The 21,167-nt window shown below is 35.9% G+C and overlaps 1 protein-coding gene across 1 annotated transcript in view; it reads left to right on the top strand.

Annotated features, from left to right (window-relative positions):
- The first annotated feature begins 2,106 nt into the window (after positions 1 to 2,106).
- The window catches only part of LOC150102253 (putative ribosomal protein S6 kinase alpha-2), a 39,322-nt gene continuing 20,261 nt past the window's right edge, over positions 2,107 to 21,167 (top strand). The window contains exons 1-2 of the mRNA XM_090399259.1: positions 2,107 to 2,225; positions 9,396 to 9,508. Of these exons, the coding sequence (XP_090255385.1) occupies positions 2,126 to 2,225; positions 9,396 to 9,508 (213 nt within the window). The 5' untranslated portion in view covers positions 2,107 to 2,125. The remainder of the gene's footprint in view (positions 2,226 to 9,395; positions 9,509 to 21,167) is intronic.

Here is a 21,167-nt window from a genome sequence, read left to right on the forward strand (position 1 = left end):
TGCCTTGCTCTTAATAATATCCAGATCACGTATGATCTGATTTTTCTTGTGCTTACTTCCAGGTTTACTGGTACAAAAACATCTCATTTGGAGTGTCACGCTCGTAACCTCCTTTTAAAAACTGCTCGATTCTGAGGACAATCTGACTAACCTCAGTCAGACATTATATTTAGGCCTTATGTCTCTTCTCCAGGTATTTTCATGGTCAATATTTATTCTGCTGAACTAGCAACCATCATTTTTCCACTTTCTTTCACCAACTTTAAGAATTCAAGCAGCTTTTAGTTAACATCCATTTACTGTGCAGTTTCGTCATTACTAAACCATTATATTTACCTCGGTTCTTTGGTACAGCCTCAGTCGCTCTGTCTTTACAAAAGACTATAATGTTCAGCTATTCAAGAAACAAGTCAACAGTTTTATTCTTTACACTCTTGGCCATGCATTGTGCTTATTTAATATAAATTTGGAACCTTCTGTGTGTGTGTGTGTGTGTGTGTGTGTGTGTGTGTGAGAGAGAGAGAGAGAGAGATATTAAAAGAACTGTTTAGATTAGAAGTTTGATGTTACTGCTATTATGCAATGATATATTACTTTACAATGTTTATTTCTTCATGTTCTTTAAATTTTCATTTTTAACTACTATTCTTATTCAGAAACATTTGTGTTCTTAAAGATCTTGGATAACATACATTCTTTTATTCTGCTTTAGTGCGTATAAAGTGCATGTGTGTAATGCTCAAGATATAATAAATTTAGTTTAATCCTTTATCCAATTGGGAGCAAACAAAATTTGCGCCTAAAAGTATCTTCAGGACTGGGGTTAGGTGGTACAACACCGGGCAACTCATTGCAAAGGTAGAGCAAGCTAACAAAACTCCTATCTCAGTATCTCCCATAATGCAAAACACATCTCCTTGCGGATATGTATAATGTTATACATTAAGGGAAGGTCCACTACCCAGACTAGTGTTGACCTTTATTGAGGTCTCTTCGGTGTGGAGATACCAGGCAGAAACATTAGCATGGTCATCTCTACCTATAGGAGTTGCCAAACAGTGTGTGCCACCATTTTATTAAATTACTCTGGATTTAGAGAAAGATGTTGAAAGTTTATTTTTCACTTGGTTAGACTATAATAAATTTAGTTTAATCCTTTATCCAAGTATGAGCAAACAAAGTTTGCATCTGAAAGTATCTTCAGGAGTGGGGTAAGGTGGTACAACACTGGGCAACTCGTTGCAAAGGTGGAGCAAGATAACACCACTCCTATCTCAGTATCTCCCATAATGCAAAACACATCTCCTTGTGGATATGTATAATGTTATGCATTAAGGGAAGGGCCACTACCCAGACTTGCTCCACCTTTGCAACGAGTTACCCGGTGTTGTACCACCTTACCCCAGTTCTGAAGATACTTTCTAGCACAAACTTTGTTTGCTCATACTTGGATAAAGGATTAAACTAAATTTATTATAGTCTAACCAAGTGAAAAATAAACTTTTCATTCAGGTGATGGGATAGTAGTTTGGGATACTACCCTTTCTATCCTACCCTACCCTATACTATACTAGGACTGTGATCTAGGAATTACTCTTTCAACCGGTTGATCAAGGATTGTAGACAGCTTGCTCTGTTAGCATGCACCTGCATCTATCCTTTCATCTAACTTTTCAGTTTTGTACAAAGCATCATTCAAGAAAATCAAAATGAATACCCCCCCAACACACACACCCAACTCCTTTGTAGTTCAGCTTGGAGTATTAAAAGTAGTGAAACTGAATAGTTTCTACTATTTATCCTCTGAGGCATTATTAAAGTCTGGTACTTAATCAAATAACACTTTGTAATTTGAAAGACTGACCAATAGGTTAGTGCTTATAATATTTTTATATGTATTAATGCAATGACTTATATATATATTATTATTAAATTTAATTTCATTAAAAGAAACTTGAACTTTTCTATTAATTTTTTAATAACTTCAGTTAGTAAATTATAAATATAAATTACAGCTAGTGCAGAAGTTCATCTTGTAAGAAAAGCTGATAATAATAGGCTTTATGCTATGAAGACGATTAGAAGTGATTATATGGTAGCATCTTCTAAACGGCATCGGAGAGTAATGAATGAATTGGAGGCACTTGGAAAATGTCAGGAGATGCCCTTTCTAATGAATTACAATAAAGCATATGAATCTCCAAAAGGTGTTCATATCATGATGGGTAAGCATTTTAAAGTTTTATTGTTTGTAATTATTTTGCTATGGAACATTTGAGAAATTACTATATATCTTCATTAAATCAACTTATTGATTCCAGATCCTTGTTCCCACATAAATTTAATCCTAAAAATGTTTTGTCATTTGAACACACTCAATTTTCAGAAATAGCACTGAATGAAAGCTATCTGTTTATAACATTCATTCAGGTCACACTTCCAAGTTTTTCAAGTAATATTTTTGCTATCATTGTAGTCAGCTTTATGAACTTTTCACTATTTTTTTTATACTTTTTAAATTTTTTGTACTCTAAGTATTGTTTGGACATGAATATCATTTTTAGAATACTATGCAGTTTTAAGATTGTAATTATTATTATTATTACGGGTATCTCCATGGAGTCAGTAGACTCATCGCGGGAGACCCAAACTAGCAAAACAATATCTGTCATATCTCTTCTTGAATTCATTTACAGATGAAGAGCTCACAACAAAGTCAGGCAATGAATTCCACTCATTCACCACCCTCCAGGCAAAAAACCTTGTTCTGACACCTTTGTTAACCACACTCTTCTTTAATTTCCAGAGATGACCTCTTGTTCTTCCATCACTATCACACAGCTGAAACATTTCCCCTGCATCAATCCTATAAAAACCTTTTAGTAATTTGAATGTTTCTATCATATCCCCTCTTCTTCGCCTATCAACCAATCTCTGCAATCCACAAGCTCTCAATCTATCAATGTAGGGAGCATTTTTTATATCACTCACCAACTTGGTCACTCTTCTCTGAACCCTCTCCACAGCCTCCTCATCTCCAAGGAATCCAGGTGACCAGACCTGAGCACAGTAATCCAAATGTGGAAGTATCAATGCTTTATAAAGGGGAATAATAACCTCTTTATCTCTGGATGTCAGTGTGTTCCTCAACAACCAAGTAATCCTATGTGCAATCTTGGACACCTTAGCAATGTGTCCTCTGAACTTCATCTCCTTATCTACCAATACCCCTAAGTCCCTAGCCTCATCAATCTCTTGGAGTACCTTTCCATCTATGTAGTACACAGCTGGTAATCTTTTAATCCCAAAATGCAAGACTTTACACTTTTCCACATTGAACTGACATCCATTTTCTTTTGCCCATTTTACCAGCTTATTTAAATCCTCCTGCAAACTTTCAACATCAGCTTGATTTTTTATTGCACTACACAACTTTGCATCATCAGCAAACAACTGAATATCTCCCTTTAAGCCGTTTCCTATATCATTTATATACAAATTAAACAACATTGGCCCAAGCACAGAGCCCTGAGGCACACCACTGGTCACCTGCCTCATTCTGGACTCGGCTCCTCCATACACCACCTTATGGTATCTCTCCCTGAGCCATTCTCCTATCCATATCACCAATTTAATATCCATTCCCATCTGCTCCAATTTGCGTAACAGTGTTCTATGGGGTATCCTGTCAAAAGCCTTAGCAAAATCCAGAAGTACCACTGTGTAGCCAGTTCCTTTGTCCAACTCTGATGTTATTCTATTATGGATAGTTAATAGATTGCTAAGGCAGGATCTACCTTTAACAAAACCATGTTGGCCTCTATAGAGTATCATATCCTGATCCACCCATTCTTGAATTTTGTCTTTAACCAACTTTTCCAATACTTTTACCACTACTCCTGAGATGGTGATTGGTCTGTAATTCAATACTGCAGTTTTAGAGCCACCCTTATGCAAAGGAACCACTTTGCCTAACTTCCACTCCCTAGGGACCATACCAGAGTTCAAACTTAAATTAAATATCCAGGTAAGAGGGGTTGACAATTCATTTGCACATTCACGCAACACCCGAGCTGATATTCCATCTAAGCCTACCGCAGTGTTTGCATTTAAGTTTCGCAATATATTTAATACGTCTGATTCTTTAGCTTCAATTCTCACATTAGGTATTGCTATAGGTATAGAGATATCCTCACTTGGGTGATAGACTTTTGAGAAGTGATCACTCAGTAACTCGACTATTACATCTGATTTTGTCACCTCAATACCATCAGCACCCACTAAGGTTATCCTTCCGAAGTCATTCTTCCTCTTACTTGCCACATAGCGGAAGAACTCTTTGGGATTACCCTTGATCTCTTTGGCTAAGGTCTTCTCATAATCTGATTTAGCTTTTCTTACTATGCTGGTAACCTTCCTAGCTTGAGCCTTGTACTGCTCATGGGTGTCCTGATCGCCCTTCTCCTTGTAAATTCTCCATAACATTTTCTTTTTTTGTAGTTCAAGCTTGATACTACTGCTCATCCATCTAATGCCTGCCTTGTTTGACCTCCTGACCATGGGGACAATCTGATATTGCTGTCCTCAGATACCCGCTGATTTTATCCCAAGCACTGCTAACATCTTTCCCTTGCAATATGTTCTGCCATGGGATGGCTGCAAGCTCACTCCGAAGCTTGTTATAATTGCCTAACCTGTAGTTTCGTACATACCCCTTCTTAATAGAAAAATCCACAGATTTTGCAACCTCCCAAGTCAATACCACATGATCGCTTTCACCAACTGGAGGTAACGAGGTCACCTTACTTATGCATATAACCTCTGAACCAATAACCAGGTCCAACACTCTCACACCACGTGTCCCTTCAGTTACGTGCTGTTTCAAGTAATTATCTCGTAGCAGATGTATGAACTCCATTTCCTTTTTGCTACGTGATATTTCCTCCTTCCAATTGATATCACCATAATTAAAATCCCCCATAATAATCACTAAGCCTTCACTCATTGCACTAAGTTGCTGATGCATGAATTCAATATCTCCCCCTGTACTCCCTGGCCTATAGCAGCATCCAACTGTATATTTGGTTGCGTTGGTCACTATTTCGCACCAGACTGCCTCAAATGAACTTTCATTCACATGTCTATCATCATGATATACTACTTTCTTTGGCTGCAACACATCAGCTATCATCAACAGTACTCCTCCTCCTGTTCTATCTTCTCTATCCTCCCTGAAAATACTGTACCCATCACATTCAATTCCAGTGACCACATCTTCTGCTGACAGCCAAGTTTCACTAATGCCTACAACTTTTGGTGAGATTTCACTGACTAATGCCAAAAATTCTTCTCTCTTATTTCTAATGCTTCTAGCATTGGTATACAAAAATTGCAGATTCCCTCTAGATCTTGTACCGGCTTTAGAACTGATATATAAGTCACTAACTACCGTAGTCCTATGCCGATTTTTTCCCCCTCTCTTCTGCAATTTATTCTGCCTATAAGGATCAATAAATACACAATCAGTGCTAAAGTTTCTCTGTCTTACACTCAACCTTTTCAATATTAGTTTCCCTGCCCAATAACTTCAACCTGTTCAGAAAACAATAACTTCTTCAATCTCTTATGTCCTTCCATGTTAAGATGCAGTCCATCTCTAGCATACAACTGCCTTTTTCCTTCAAACACACTCCAAACATCAACAAACTCCAGACCTCTTTTTCTGCACATTCTTGCAATCATATCATTCATTATCATTGCTCGTCTACTTAACTCGTAATTGTCAAAACGAGGCAGCACACACACTATTCTCCCATTGACACTTTTCCTCTTCACAATATCTAATAATGTTCTTAAATCTTTTCCTACCCGATTTATACTACCTCTCAGGTCATCTGTACCCACCATAACTATCATCTTGTCTGTTTCATGCCCTCTCTTTATTGCTAAAGCCACTCTTTCTATTGTACCATCAGCCAAGCACTCCTCATGCATACCACTCTCCATACCCTTAATCATAGAATCACCATATATTTTACCACTATTAACTTCATTCAAGTTCACACTCATGGACTCATTCTCTACACTATTCAGCATGACTCTCCCAGCTTCATTACTCAACTCTCTATTACTTACCCCCCCACTCTCACTACATCTCATTTCTTCTTGGCCACTTGTGGTTTTATTATGTTGACTCCCAATCACTCCCATACTATTTATTACTGAATCATTCACCAAAGACTCACCCATATGTAATCCTGTTCTAGTTACTTCAGCTAAAGTAATCTCTATAGTCCTAATTTCTCTGTTTAACACATTAAACTCGGCTTTAACTTCCAGTATCTCCTTACCGATCACTTCCACTTCCTCATGAAGAAGATGAAGGTCATTTTTCATTTTCATAAACTCCCGCCGAAGTTCTTCCGCTACGGTCCCGATGTCAGCTTCCATTCCTAAACGCTCCAGCCTATCCCGACACTTCTCACATACGTCGACATTTTCTTTCTTTTCATTTTGCCAGACCGACCACAGATCCTTCACATTTTTCGGTGCATACATGTAGCAGTTTCCGCAACGCATCCATTGCGAAAAATCTAACGCTGAGCCAGCCTTTCGTGTAGTAGTAGAAGTCCTGCGCGCCGCTGATGTACGTTTCTTGTTGGACGCCATCTTTACACGTTGATATAGTGAAACAAACGGCAGTGAAAACACAATATATACAACACAGTTCTAAACAATAATACCACTGAAGGACACTTGTTTCTAACCGATGCACAATTTTAGCACAATTTGTGACAAAAAGCCACACTATATTTAACTTTAAAAACACGTTTTCTAGACTAGCTTAACTCGACCGCCACATTTACCAAGGACACTAGCGCCACCGTAATTTGAAATTACGTGATTATATTAACATTAGACTTCCATTAAGCCATCAAACTATGCTTTAAATTTATTCAACATTTATGCATTCACCAGCTATTCTCTTTGTTACCCACTTACTCACTCACCGACATTCTCCTTTTCTATAGAGTTTCTGGGATTGGCTTCTTGTTCTGCTCTGCCTCTTCTTATTTAATGAAAAATTTTTTTATGATATTTTTACCCAATAATAACCACCTTTCCATCTTATGTGACTCTGTCATATCTCCTCTTTACAGTGCTTTTGCAAACTGAATTCCTCTCTGTGTTCATAATTCATACTCCAAAGGCTAGTTACTACCTTAGTTGATCTTCGCTGAACCCTTTCTACAATATACTCATCGCCATGAAAACGAGGTAACCAGATCTGTGCATAATAATCCGTAAGAGGTATGATTAAGTCCTTATACAATGGAACTATAACCTCTTTATTTCTGCATGATTATCATAATCTGATGTGATGACCTCATAGCTTGTGCTATGTAACCCTTGAACTTCAGGTCCTTGTCAGCTGATACTTCCAAATCTCTCAACTCCTCTGCCTTCTTCAAAATTTTCTCAACAAGTATATACTTTATATGCTAATGTTGCCTACCAAATTTCAGAATCTGTCACTTTGTGACATTGAACCAATAATTCCATTCATTCATTCACTCAATAATTGTAGTCTCTTCAAGTCCTTCTGTAAAACCACAATTGCTCGACTCTTCATCGTTCTCACTAATTTTTCATTATCTTCAGGCAGTTGTATGTCTCAATTATACCTGCCTTAATATTATTAATATATAAGTTAAACAACAATGGCCTTAAAACCGGCCCCTTCAACACACCACAGGTGACTTTTCTGTTTAATGATAGTGCACTCCCATACATGATTCATTCATGTATAGATGATCAGCTATCAGATATATATCTATGCAACTCGGCATTCTAGAATACAATCTCATTTGTTCCGGTTTTTCTATCAAAAGCATTTTGCAAAATTCAATTATAACACTGTGTGTGTGTGTGTGTGTGTATATCCTTTGTCCAATGCATCAACTTGCTATACTACATAAGTAAATTGGTAAAACTTGTCTTCCTTTTAACAAACTGATGCTGACAATCACAGTTTCAAACATGTTAGCTATAATAACTCCTGATATAAAGATTTGCCTATAATTTGTGGCCTGTGTCTTATCACCAACTTCATGAAGTGGAACAATTTTACCTTTGTGCCACAAACTCCCTGAACATTCCTTTAAGACATAGTAATTTATCATCAATTTGTTGTTTCGCTGATATATTCTTCATGTACCTTCTACTCACTCACCAGTAAGTCATCTTTTCCTACATCCTTTACACCTAAGTTTTTCATGATTTGTTAGTAATGAGGATGAAACACTCTGAATAATTGCTCACTGAATCATTGACTGTTCTCTGCAGCAGTTACTAATATACCATTTTCATCTCTTAACATCATTTTACCATAATCATTCTTCCTTTAATGGTGTGATTTTGTTAATTTCTGCTCAAATTGCTTAATAACTGAGTCACCTTTCTAGGCTGTTCTTTATAATATATATGCAGTTGAATATTATGATTATTCATCTTTGCTGCTTCCACAGTGCCTTCTTCCAGATTTCATTTTCGAAATGAAATATTTACGAATTAGATAGTCATTACTGTGGTTAGTACGTGTGTTTTTTTAGAGTTTTCATTTCTCTTGATTCATCTGTTTGACACCTACTTTTATTCATCAGCTGTAGGGGAATGCTCCATCCCTACAGCTGATGAATAAAAGTAGGAATGCTCCACCCCACTCAGTCACATATTGTTTAATTTAGTTATCTCTCAGAAATTCATTTTCTTTATTCCCAAATGCTATAGCTTCATTTCAGTCTATATTACTGTAATTAAAATAGCCCATAATGATGACCTTTCCATATACATTTCATCATCACGACTCTCCACATCCCTTGGCCTATAGCAACATCTGACTAAATATCTCTTCCTGTCCTCTTCCACATCACATTGTACAACTTCAAAACCATTGCCATATTTCCTTCTTGTATCTTCACCTTATAGGGTCATAATTTCCCAACTGTCATCAGCAGCACTTCCCCTCTCTTCTTGTTCTTTATTATTCTCCAGAAAAACATGCTTATTAATTTCTATCCCTGTCAGGATATCATTGTCAGTACAAACTTGAGCTATTTAATATATTTTAATTTATGTTATAAAATAACAGTCTCCCACAATGAAAACAAACATGTTTTCATTGTTGGGAGACTTTGTGTGAAATTAACACTTTGAATTTTTTTTAATTTTCTCTTAACTTGTAGTTTGCTTCTATTCAAATTATATATGCTAAGAATTACATTTTCTTTTGGTTTAAGGAAGACTGAAAAACTGTTATGTACTGAAAGAAGTACTTTTTTATAGTAATTGACATTTTCTGGATCTGTAAATAACGGTTTTTATCTTTATTTCAGAATATGCACCAAATGGTTCTTTATGGACATTCGCATCATTAAATAAACTTGGAGTGATCAGTGCAAGGCTCTGTCTTGCTGAACTTCTGTTAGCTATTGAACAACTTCATGTGGTAAGTAAGTTGTTTTAAATCGAAATCAGTTTTATGAGTTGTATTCTAACATTATTATCGATTATATTATCAATCTACATGATGTAGATTAATATCCACCAGTGCTATCCAGCAGTTTACTCTATAAGAATATGTAAACTTAAAATGATGAAAGCTTATTTCAAATGAAACGTGGAACAGAAGAACAAAATTAAAGGGTTGTTTCTGTCTCTCTCTCCCCCCCCCCCCAATACTCTAAAATGCAGTGAATGATTTCCTTGAAGAACATGACAATGCTCTTGCAACTGAAGTCCAAAACACTTACAAACCTCTCAGGAATAACTCCTTCCAGAACTTGCATTGGGAGGTCATTAGATCTGCTAATATGACCAAGCCAGATCTCTTTGACTGGTGAAAGAACTGATTTGAAATATGTGACATGATCAGTGTATGGTATCTTTAGGAGTTGCCTATAGCACCTCTTTTCATCTTCTTTTAGAAGGATTCAAGTTTCACTTCTCTATAGAGGTACTGAGTTAAACTTTATTTAACTTATAAACGATGTTAAACTGAGTTAACTAAGATGTAATATGTTTGCAGTTGTAAGCTTGTTATCTGTCCCTAGTGGTTTTTATTTTTTGGAGTGCTATGTGCTTCCATCTTTATTATAGGTTCATCATCATCATCAAATTCCTGCCATGTACCCTCAAGGGGTGTACAGGATATGACAGTACTACATGAAAAAATTACATCATTACTAACTTCCTATCTACAATTTTCCTCCAAATCAGTCTGTTACTTGTCAAGACTCCAACATTATCAGATCTTATATTTCTATTGTCTAAGGCACTTTGAACCGTATCAATCCACCTATATCTTGGTCTTCCTCTGGGTCGTTTTCCTGCCAACCTGGCAGAGAACACTTGTTTTGCTAATCTTTCCTCTCCCATTCTATTTAAGTGACCATACCATCTGAGATTAGCTCTGCTAACGTATTCCTGGATGCTGACAATGTCAAGTTCTTTCCTAATATCCTCATTTTTAATATGATATTGCCATTGATGCCATCTGTTCACCCCTCTAATCTTTCTCAGGACTCTCATATCTGCGGTCTCTAGTCTTTGGTCAAGTGTTTTACCTCTGACCCAGCTCTCAGATCCATAAGTTAAAATTGGTTTGAACACAGTCTTGTATACAGCTAATTTAGTGTTCCGACTAATTTCTTTCTTATTCCATATGAATTTATTCAATTGACTTCCCACGATACCAGCTTTGCTGATTCTGTTGTCTATTTCTATATTTAGTTTACCATCTTCAGTAAAAATTGTGCCTAAGTAGCTGAAATGTTTTACTTGTTCCACAGGTTCTCCATTCACAACACAGTTGACATTTTCAATGATTCTGCCTATTTTCATTGTCTTTGTCTTTTTATTGCTGACCTTCATACCATATCTATTACAACAGCTATTCAATTTAGTCAGAGAATCTTGCAGACTTGTTACGGATTTATTTAGAAGTATAACATCATCCGCATAAAGCAAAGAGCTGACATTAACATCTCCAATTTTGATATCAGGTTTAATAGCACATTCCTTCATAATGTGATCCATATAGATAATGAATAACAGAGGGGATAATGTACATCCTTGTCTCACACCAGATTTAACATTAAACCATCTTCCTGTACTTCCTTCAATTCTAACTGCTGACTCACAACTCAAATAAAGACTAAGTATTGTTTGATATAATGCCCCATTGACACCATATAACTGCAGCGTATTGAATAGCTTCACTCTTGGCACCTTGTCATATGCCTTTTCAAAATCGACAAAACTTAAATACAGATCTTTGTTATATTCCCATGCTTTCTCGACTATTTGTCGTAAAGTGAAGATCTGATCCTGACAGCCTCTATTTGGCCTGAATCCCGCTTGTTCTTCACCAAGCTTTTCTTCCACAATTCTTCTCAACCGTTTCTCAAGTATACTTGCATAGATCTTGCCAGGAACACTCAGTAGGGAAATACCTCTGTAATTCTCACATGCAGTTTTATTTCCCTTTTTATATATGGGTACTATGACAGCTCTACTCCAATCATCGGGAATTCGTCCCTCTGTCCAGGCTTTCTGAACTATGCAGTGCAGCCACTGTAAGACTCTTATACCACCATAGTTCAGCATTTCTGGTCGAATATCATCTACTCCTGCTGCCTTTCCACATTTCAAGCCTTTGATGGCTTTTTCTACTTCAAGTATGGATATGTATTCCTGACTGCATGCCTGGTTGGTGTTTTTTATCACTGTGCTGTCATCACTGCTTGTTTCATTTAGCAGTTTTTCAAAGTAATTACTCCATACTTCAAGGATATCTTTTTCTCCTGTTTTCATTTCACCTTTATCATCTCTAACTCCTTTTACAGCACTCTTTCCTCCATTCCTAAGCTTCTTCAACAACCTCCAGAATATTTTGCCACCTTCTTGATATTTATTTTCTATATTCTTGCCAAAGTCCTCCCATGACTTTTGTTTAGCTAGTTTTACACACTGTGTAGCTTTCTTACATTTGTCTCTGTATTCTGTAAGAGTAAAAGGTTTATTATAGGTTTTGCCTAGGTATTTAAACTGATCAACTTCTGTGGGCATATTCTGAATTAGGATTTTTTGTGTGTTTCAGTTTCTGATAGAGCATGTCCATCACTATCAGTGATGTCCTTACAGCATGTCCTTCTTAGTCAGAAGTACAGATATTTGTCGTTGTTTATGATTTTGGAATACTTATTGTTGATCCATATTTATTAAGAGTATGAGCTAACTTTGTGATCATTTCTTGAAGATGATTTGTTTTCTGCTATGAGATCAATATCATCAGCAAACCTTAGATGGTTTATTCTTTTTCTTCCAATATCAGTTTTCCACGATTTCATTTACAACATAATCAAGAAAGCAATAAAATTACACGTGATAATTTACACCCATCTTCATTGGTGGGATATAATTCCCCTTGGTTTCCACCATCATTTCAGAAGATGATTATGGGGAGTCATTCAGTTTTATTATTTTGCTTAATTTTCCAAAGATCATTATGCCAAATAAAATCAAAGGCTTTCTTCTAGGTCAATAAAATTATTCTATGTATTTTTCTCCAATGATATGGGGGTGTAAATATATAGTCAGTTGTACTCCTGTTCTTACTAATTACAGCCTAGAAGTCTGAAAAATTTTGCTTGGATAGCTGATGAAGTTAATTGTCCTAACATTATTGCATTTTTTTTTTTTATAAGAATAAGAGTAACTGTACACCAATTTTTTGGGCTGCTGGTAAATTTTGTGAAGTTCACTAACAATAGGTTTCCCCCTTCCTGACAGGGTTCTAATGTTCTGGTTTTTCTCTTTTGATCTTAATATGGATCTTTCTACTTCTTCTCTAAGCTGGATAATCACTCTTCTTTTTCTCATCATTGGGACAATTCCCTCTAAATTTTGTTGGACCAAGCTATCATCATGATAATTTACTTTACCATAGCATCTATTCAATATTTTTTCATGATCGGTTATATTTGTTCTTTCTTCATCCTCAGTTTTCCAGGTATTACAAACAAAATGCTTTGTTAATTTCTTAATTATTTGGTATGCTTATTCTTATGAAGATTATTATAACAACAAAGTTTCATGGAGTGAAAAGACTCATCACCAGGAGGTACTTTCAAGCACAAAGCCCATCAAAGTGTGCATTAAATTCATTCCATGTATCTACATTCACCACAATTTCAGGCAATGCATCTCACCCACCAACTACTCTCCATGTAAAGTACCAGCTTGTTATACCCCTGCTCACAGTGATGTGCTCTTCTTATACCCCCTTCTTCCAATCTATGAAATATTTCAGTAACAGCCCTTAACCATCCCCATTCTTCCTCCTATTCACATGGATTTACACACTGCATACCCTCAATCTTTTGTCTTATCCCAGAGACTAATTATCACCTTAATCTTCTCTAGACCCTTTCCAATATATATTAGTCACCATGAAAACTAGGGGACCAAATGTGTTCATGATAATCCATATGAGGTTTGGTCAGGGCTCTGTGTGTGAATACAATCTTTCTATTCATCATCATCAAATTCCTGCCATGTACCCTCAAGGGGTGTACAGGATATGATAGTACTACATGAAAAAAATTACATCATCATTAATTTCCTATCTACAATTTTCCTCCAAATCAGTCTGTTACTTGTCAAGACTCCAACATTATCAGATCTTATATTTCTATCGTCTAAGGCACTTTGTACCGTATCAATCCACCTATATCTTGGTCTTCCTCTGGGTCGTTTTGCTGCCAACATGGCAGAGAATACTTGTTTTGCTAATCTTTCCTCGCCCATTCTGTTTAAGTGACCATACCACCTGAGATTAGCTCTGCTAACGCATTCCTGGATGCTGACAATGTCAAGTTCTTTCCTAATATCCTCGTTTTTAATATGATATTGCCATTGATGCCATCTGTTCACACATATAATCTTTCTCAGGACTCTCATATCTGTGGTCTCTAGTCTTTGGTCAAATGTTTTACTTCTGATCCAGCTCTCAGATCCATAAGTTAAAACTGGTTTGAACACTGTCTTGTATACAGCTAATTTAGTGTTCCGACTAATTTCTCTCTTATTCCATATGAATTTATTCAATTGACTTCCCACCATACCAGCTTTGCTGATTCTGTTGTCTATTTCTATATTTAATTTACCATCTTCAGTAAAAATCGTGCCTAAATAGCTGAAATGTTTTACTTGTTCCACAGGTTCTCCATTCACAACACAGTTGACATTTTCATTGTCTTTGTCTTTTTATTGGTGACCTTCATACCATATCTATTACATCAGCTATTCAATTTAGTCAGAGAATCTTGCAGACTTGTAGCAGATTTATTTAGAAGTATAACATCATCCGCATAAAGCAAAGAGCTGACATTAACATCTTCAATTTTGATATCATGTTTAATACCACTTTCCTTCATAATGTGATCCATATAGATAATGAATAACAGAGGGGATAATGTACATCCTTGTCTCACACCAGATTTAACATTAAGCCATCTTCCTGTACTTCCTTCAATTCTAACTGATGACTTACAACTCAAATAAAGACTAAGTATTGCTTGATATAATGCCCCATTGACACCATATAACTCCAGCATATTGAATAGCTTCTCTCTTGGCACCTTGTCATATGCCTTTTCCAGATCGACAAAACTTAAATACAGATCTTTGTTATATTCCCATGCTTTCTCGACTATTTGTCGTAAAGTGAAGATCTGATCCTGACAGCCTCTATTTGGCCTGAATCCAGCTTGTTCTTCACCAAGCTTTTCTTCCACAATTCTTCTCAACCATTTCTCAAGTATACTTGCATAGATCTTGCCAGGAACACTCAGTAGGGAAATACCTCCTGTAATTCTCACATTCAGTTTTATTTCCCTTTTTATATATGGGTACTATGAGAGCTCTACTCCAATCATCGGGAATTCGTCCCTCTGTCCAGGCTTTCTGAACTATGCAGTGCAGCCACTGTAAGACTTTTATACCACCATACTTCAGTATTTCTGGTCGAATATCATCTACTCCTGCTGCCTTTCCACATTTCAAGCCTTTGATGGCTTTTTCTACTTCTAGTATGGATATGTATTCCTAACTGCATGCCTGGTCAGTGTTTTTTACCACTGTGCTGTCATCACTGCTTGTTTCATTTAGCAGTTTTTCAAAGTAATTACTCCATACTTCAAGGATATCTTTTTCTCCCATTTTCATGTCACCTTTATCATCTCTAATTCCTTTTTACAGCACTCTTTCCTCCATTCTTAAGCTTTTTCAACAACCTCCAGAATATTTTGCCACCTTCTTAATATTTATTTTCTATATTCTTGCCAAAGTCTTCCCATGACTTTTGTTTAGCTAGTTTTACAGTGTTTAGCATTCTTGCATTTGTCTCTATATTCTCTAAGAGCACAAGTTGACTTATTTGACAGGAACTTTTGGTATGCTTTCTTCTTTTCCTTCACTGCCTCTTTAACTTCCTGTGTCCACCAGGGAGTTCTGATTTTTTTATCCTTACAGATAACCTCACCACATGCCACTGTGGCTGAATTGATCAATGTTTTCTTCAGAGTTTGCCACTGAATCTCCAAGGTTTGATTCCTGTTCTCAAACTCTTTTGTTTTTTTCTTCAATAATCTTTGTGTATTTTAGCCTACAGTTCACATCTGAGAGCTGCTCAACTTTTATTCGCTTTAAAACTTTCTTACATGTTATTCTTTTTAATATGAAATTCAATTTTATCCTGCTCAAGACTAAATAGTGATCACTTCCAATTTCAAATCCTCTGTACACTGTGGTGTCCTGCACCAGGGAGAAAACATCACTATCAACAATAACATAGTCAATGAGACTTTTCTTATTCCTAGCCTCTTCTCTCCATGTGAATTTGTGCACATTTTTATGTTGGAACATGGTGTTAATAATAACCAGTCCATGTTCTGAGCAGAAATCCAACAGATATTTGCCATTATTATTAGCTTTGCTCTTTTCTCCAAATTTTCCCAAAATATTTTTGTATGCCTCACAATAATTTCCTACTCTGCTATTTAGATCCTCAACAAGGACCAATTTTTCATTGTGTCAGTTGCTTTTTCTAAAGCCTCAAAAAATTCGTCCACTTCTACCTTAGTAGAACCTTCTGTGGGACCATAGGCACAAATAAGTCTCATTGTCCAGTTCCCCATTCTCATATTTGCCCACATTACTCTACTTGAGACTGACTGCCATTCAAGAAGATTAGCCTCGTATTTTGTGTTGAATACAATGGCTACTCCTTCTTTTCCTTGATTATCATTGCCTGAATATAACATTTTGTATTTATTGCTCAGAAAGATCTCACCAGTTTTGGTCTTTTTTGTTTCAGTCACCCCTATTATGTCAATCTGGTACTTATCTAATTCCTCAGCTAGCTCCATTTTTTTGCCATTCAGGCTTCTTACGTTGATAGTACAGATCTTTAACTCTGGTGATGTCGAGTTGGGGTTTGTTTTCAGATTTGTTCCAGTAACTGACTTTTTGCTGTTCGTCATGGTTCCCTGGCGAAAACAACGGGGGGCCTTGTTTAACCGGGTGACGCCCCAGCTGGCATGAAATTTTGTTATGTTGTACCATCTTTCTATTCATATAATTAAACTGTTCATTGTTGTTGGCTATGTGCTGAATTGGTCATAATCTTTGCTGATCACAAAGATCTAATATTTCTTAAGTACTTCAAGATTTGTTAATACACATTCTCTTCCCAGGATATTAAGCTATTTCAAAAAGGGAAGAAGCAGTATATGTTTTACAGTTCTTTGGTATTTGAGTTGTGCGAGGTTTATTTTTTATTTTTTTTCATGGTTCTTATTCCAAATCTCACCATAAATGTTGCTGTGATTAAATTATAGTCGCTTCCACTGTCATCATCTGGGAACGATCTTGTTCTTGTTGAGTTTATACAAGTTTTATATTTAGTTTTTATAAGTATATAATCAATTAGGTTCTGACTTCTTCCATGTATTGAGCATAACTTTTTATCTGGGAAAAGTGTGGTTATGGTGAAATCATTCTGCAGAGAAACTTCTATCAATTCCCTATCTAAAAGGGCCAACAAAGTGGAGAAAATTCCTTCATATATGAATTGCAATTTTTGCATTCTTATTCCCTTGAACTATTAGACGGTCTTAATTGGTGTTTCACAGATTAGGTTATCAATTTGGTCATAAGAGATTCTGATCATGATATGAGATTGTCGGTGCACATACTTGTATAATATATTTAGTGGTTTATCCTTTAATCTTACTATAGAAATCTACTAATCACAGATTTAAAGTCTATAACACAGTGCTTAATAATCTTTTGGATCCAAGAAATGCAATCCTTCTTGACCTGCTTCTGGAGTACCTGAGTAATGAGAGATTTCCTTCCTCTATTGTTCATTTTCTAGATTCTGGTCTATATTGTTTCACATATATCAATTCTGTATCTTTAGTTTAAAATCTTTAGGTGATTACATTGATATAATGATTTAACATTTCTGTTCCAATCAAAAATCTATTACTGAGACGAAATTCATGTTTAAATATCTTTATATTCATTGATTAGATTCATTGTGTTACAGGTCATTGTCACCTGTAAGATATTTTCCATCTCTCCTGGGTCTTTAAAAGTTGATGCAGTGTTTGTTTGTCTTGGCAACAGCTGAGTTGGCATTGATATTCTGTAAGGCTTTCTTCATATCTAAATAGTGGGTAATTAAGAACAAGTAGTACCCTTTTCCTATTCTGACTTTTCCAGCAATCATTTAACAGCCTTCACATTTAGAGTGATCCTATCAGGAGGATATATGCGTATACACCTGACTTGCTTTTCTTGTTCTGGTCAGTGTCACCTTTCTATCATGATGTGGCAGCTTGCAGGAATTTAAGGAGATTGCAACAGTTCTAAAGAAAAAAAAACTGAAATCCTACATTGATCATCGATGCAAACCACTACCTCCTCCACAGGAGGCATTACATCATGTGTGGCCTTCTTCCAGGAAGATAGAAAAATCAAACAACCTGGATATCAAAAAGTTATATAGTGCTGATGGTATACCACCATTTATGCTTATCATTAATCATCTCTACATTGTTATTCTGCTTACTGGTGTCTACCTTATGGAAGCGAGCCCATGTACAGTGAGTTTGAGAACAAAAGGAGAAATTTATCTATGATCAAATGATTAGTCTTTAGCTCTCTCACCTCAGTGCTGGCTAAAATAATGAAGGTCATTAACAGTCAACTTCTTTGACACATGGCATGACCACAAGTATGGATTCTGCCAATCAAGATCTATACATCTCAACTACATCACCCACTTCTGGACATTTGCCATGGAAAGTGTGAAAAAAACCAATGCTATCACAATGACCATTTCCAGGACAATTTGATAGGGTTTGGTGTGAAGGGTTTCTCAGAAAATTGCCATTTTATCATCTACCCACCTCCCTTTGTAATTGCATTGCCAGTTATTTTTCTTGAGTAATTCACTGAATTACTCAAGATCTATGAATGACTCTTTCCTCTTATTCGTCATCTATGTGGATTGCATTGTGACGTTAAACCTGATATTAAAATTGGAGATATCAAACTTAGCTCGTTGCCTGATGCAGATGATGTCCTCAACACATCCAGTGCAAGTCTTTAGGGTTCTCTGACTAAATTGCATAATAGCTGTAACAAATTTGGCATGAAATTTGGAAATAAAAAAACACCAAAACTATGAAAGTAGGCAGGAATATAGAAAACTTCAGCTACATTCTCAATGGAGAATTGTATAGAATAAGGAAAATATTTCAGCTATTCAGGCACGGTTTTTAGTGAAGATGGCAAGTTAAATCTAGAAATAGTAAACAATAAGCAAAGCTGGTATTTTGAGGAGCTAGTTGAATAAATTTATATGGAATAAAAGAGAAATTAGCCAAAATACCAAACTATACATGATAGTGTTGGAACTAGTTTTATGCTGTGGATGTGAGAGTTGGGTCGACAAAGACTAAAGACCACAGATATGAGAGGTCTGAGAAAAATTAGGCAAGTGAACAAATGGCATTGTCAGAATCATATTGAAAATGAAGATATTAGAACAGTACTCAACATTAGTAACATTCAAGAATGTGTGTGAGAAGACCTAATCTAAGGTAGTATAATGACTTAAATAGAATTGGTGAGAGGAAGTTAGCAAAACAGGTATTTGATGGCAAGAAAGAAACCCAGAGGAAGTCAAAGGTCTAGATGGATTGCTCACAAGTAATAGAGAAAGTTGAAGAAAATTGGCCGCAGGTGATAAATGATAATAGGAACTTGATCGTGTAGTGGTGTCTTAGTAGTCTGAACACCCCGTGAGTTATATATATCAGGAATTTGAATGATAAATATTATTTCCTTTAACTATATTATGAATAGCATGAGTAAATTAGAAAATTGACATGTTTCTGTGAGTAAATGCCCCAAAATATGGAGCCATTTTTCATCTGATGATCAACATACCAGTGCGAAAGTAATGTAATATTAATAAGTAAATTCATATGGACTGCAGTTAGCCACCTGCCCACCTTGTGAGGTGAATCTTTAATCTAGGATAAAAAAGGACATTTATAGTTCTTTCAACTTAATAATTGATATCATATGGAGGCAGCATTATTTTTCCACCTGTTTGCTTTCAGCATGATCCTAAACAGTTGTGCAAGTAGGAATCATCCATGGTAGATAGGAAGTAAATCAGAAAGATTGTTGTTGATCGCTCTTCTGAGCAGTATAGGAGTATGTAATGTATTGGGTGTGTGTGCATGTGTAATATTGAGTCACCATGTATTAGTGCATAGTAAGGTGTTACATAGTTAGGATATGTAGCATAGAATATATGCAAGAATACTTGGGATATATTTTGATGCTAAGAAAGATGAAATTGGACAAGAGGAGCTGAATATAAACAGCTAGATATATTATATATAGTAGCTTTATATGTAAGAAATGATTAAACAACTTAAGATAGGTTTAATTGCTTCAATATTTCATCTGCCACATAGACATCTTCTGAGATACAATGTAAAAATTGTATTAATACATACAGTAAGTGTAAGATGTTGAAAGTCCTGGGGGGGAGAGTATCTGTGTTAGCTAGCTGTCATTGTTGGATGGGAGATGTCTAAGAATTAATGTTTCTCAAATCTTATTTAATAGAACTATATGTATTTAGAATTGGCTGTTTTTTTTTAAATTCTTACTAAATCTAAGGAAGTCTCAAGTTTGCATGGAAGCACAGTAGTTTTTTCCCCCATTTGATTTTGTGTCAAGTGCCCAAGACATGTTTAGCTAGAAGGCAGATATTTGCAAATCTTTCAGTTTCACAATAATATGTCAGTTACAAGATCAAAGAATCCCTGTATACATGGAAATAGATTTTTTTCACCCCCTGTCTATTCCACAGTGCAGAGGTTATTTTTCTTTAAAGTTATAGCACATTTTTCTAAGGTGGCCCAGATATAGGGATAGTAATAGCAATACTATAATCTATGTTGAGAGGAATGGAAGGCACAATTAAAATTTTGTTAATCTTTTTGGCATTATGGCTATTGGACAGAAGATATGTGATATAAAAAGGTTTGGGATGTGAGAACTGGTTGGAACAGTGGATGGGGGTCTGCTAATAAGGGGTTTTATGACAGCATATTGTAGGTAGATTTCTGTAAACTTTGAAAGAGTTGTTGGGAGGATGTGAGTAGAGTGTCTACAAATGATGGAATATTGTTAGTTTTTTTTTTCTAATGCACTTATGCTTCTGACCCATATGGCCAAATGTAGAACATATCAATGTATATTCCAGGTAGAATTAAGGATGGTTCATATAGAAATTTTTACAGAAGGAGAGAGGGGACAGCCCATATCCATGCTTCTTTAGAAAAAATAAATAGTTTTTGTTTTCTCAAGTTGATTATGTACAATTTTCTTTTCTGTTCTCCATATTGAGGTTTTTATGATGATGCTATCTGTTTGCAGGGATATTATTCTTTGTGATAGTACAATATGCTAAAGTAGAGAGATCAGTTACCATATACTAAAAAGTGGAACCG

This window comes from Typopeltis vanoorti, chromosome 10, assembly GCF_054136105.1.
Source record: "Typopeltis vanoorti isolate ZY-2024b chromosome 10, IOZ_Tvanoo_1.0, whole genome shotgun sequence".
Taxonomy (NCBI): domain Eukaryota; kingdom Metazoa; phylum Arthropoda; class Arachnida; order Uropygi; family Thelyphonidae; genus Typopeltis; species Typopeltis vanoorti.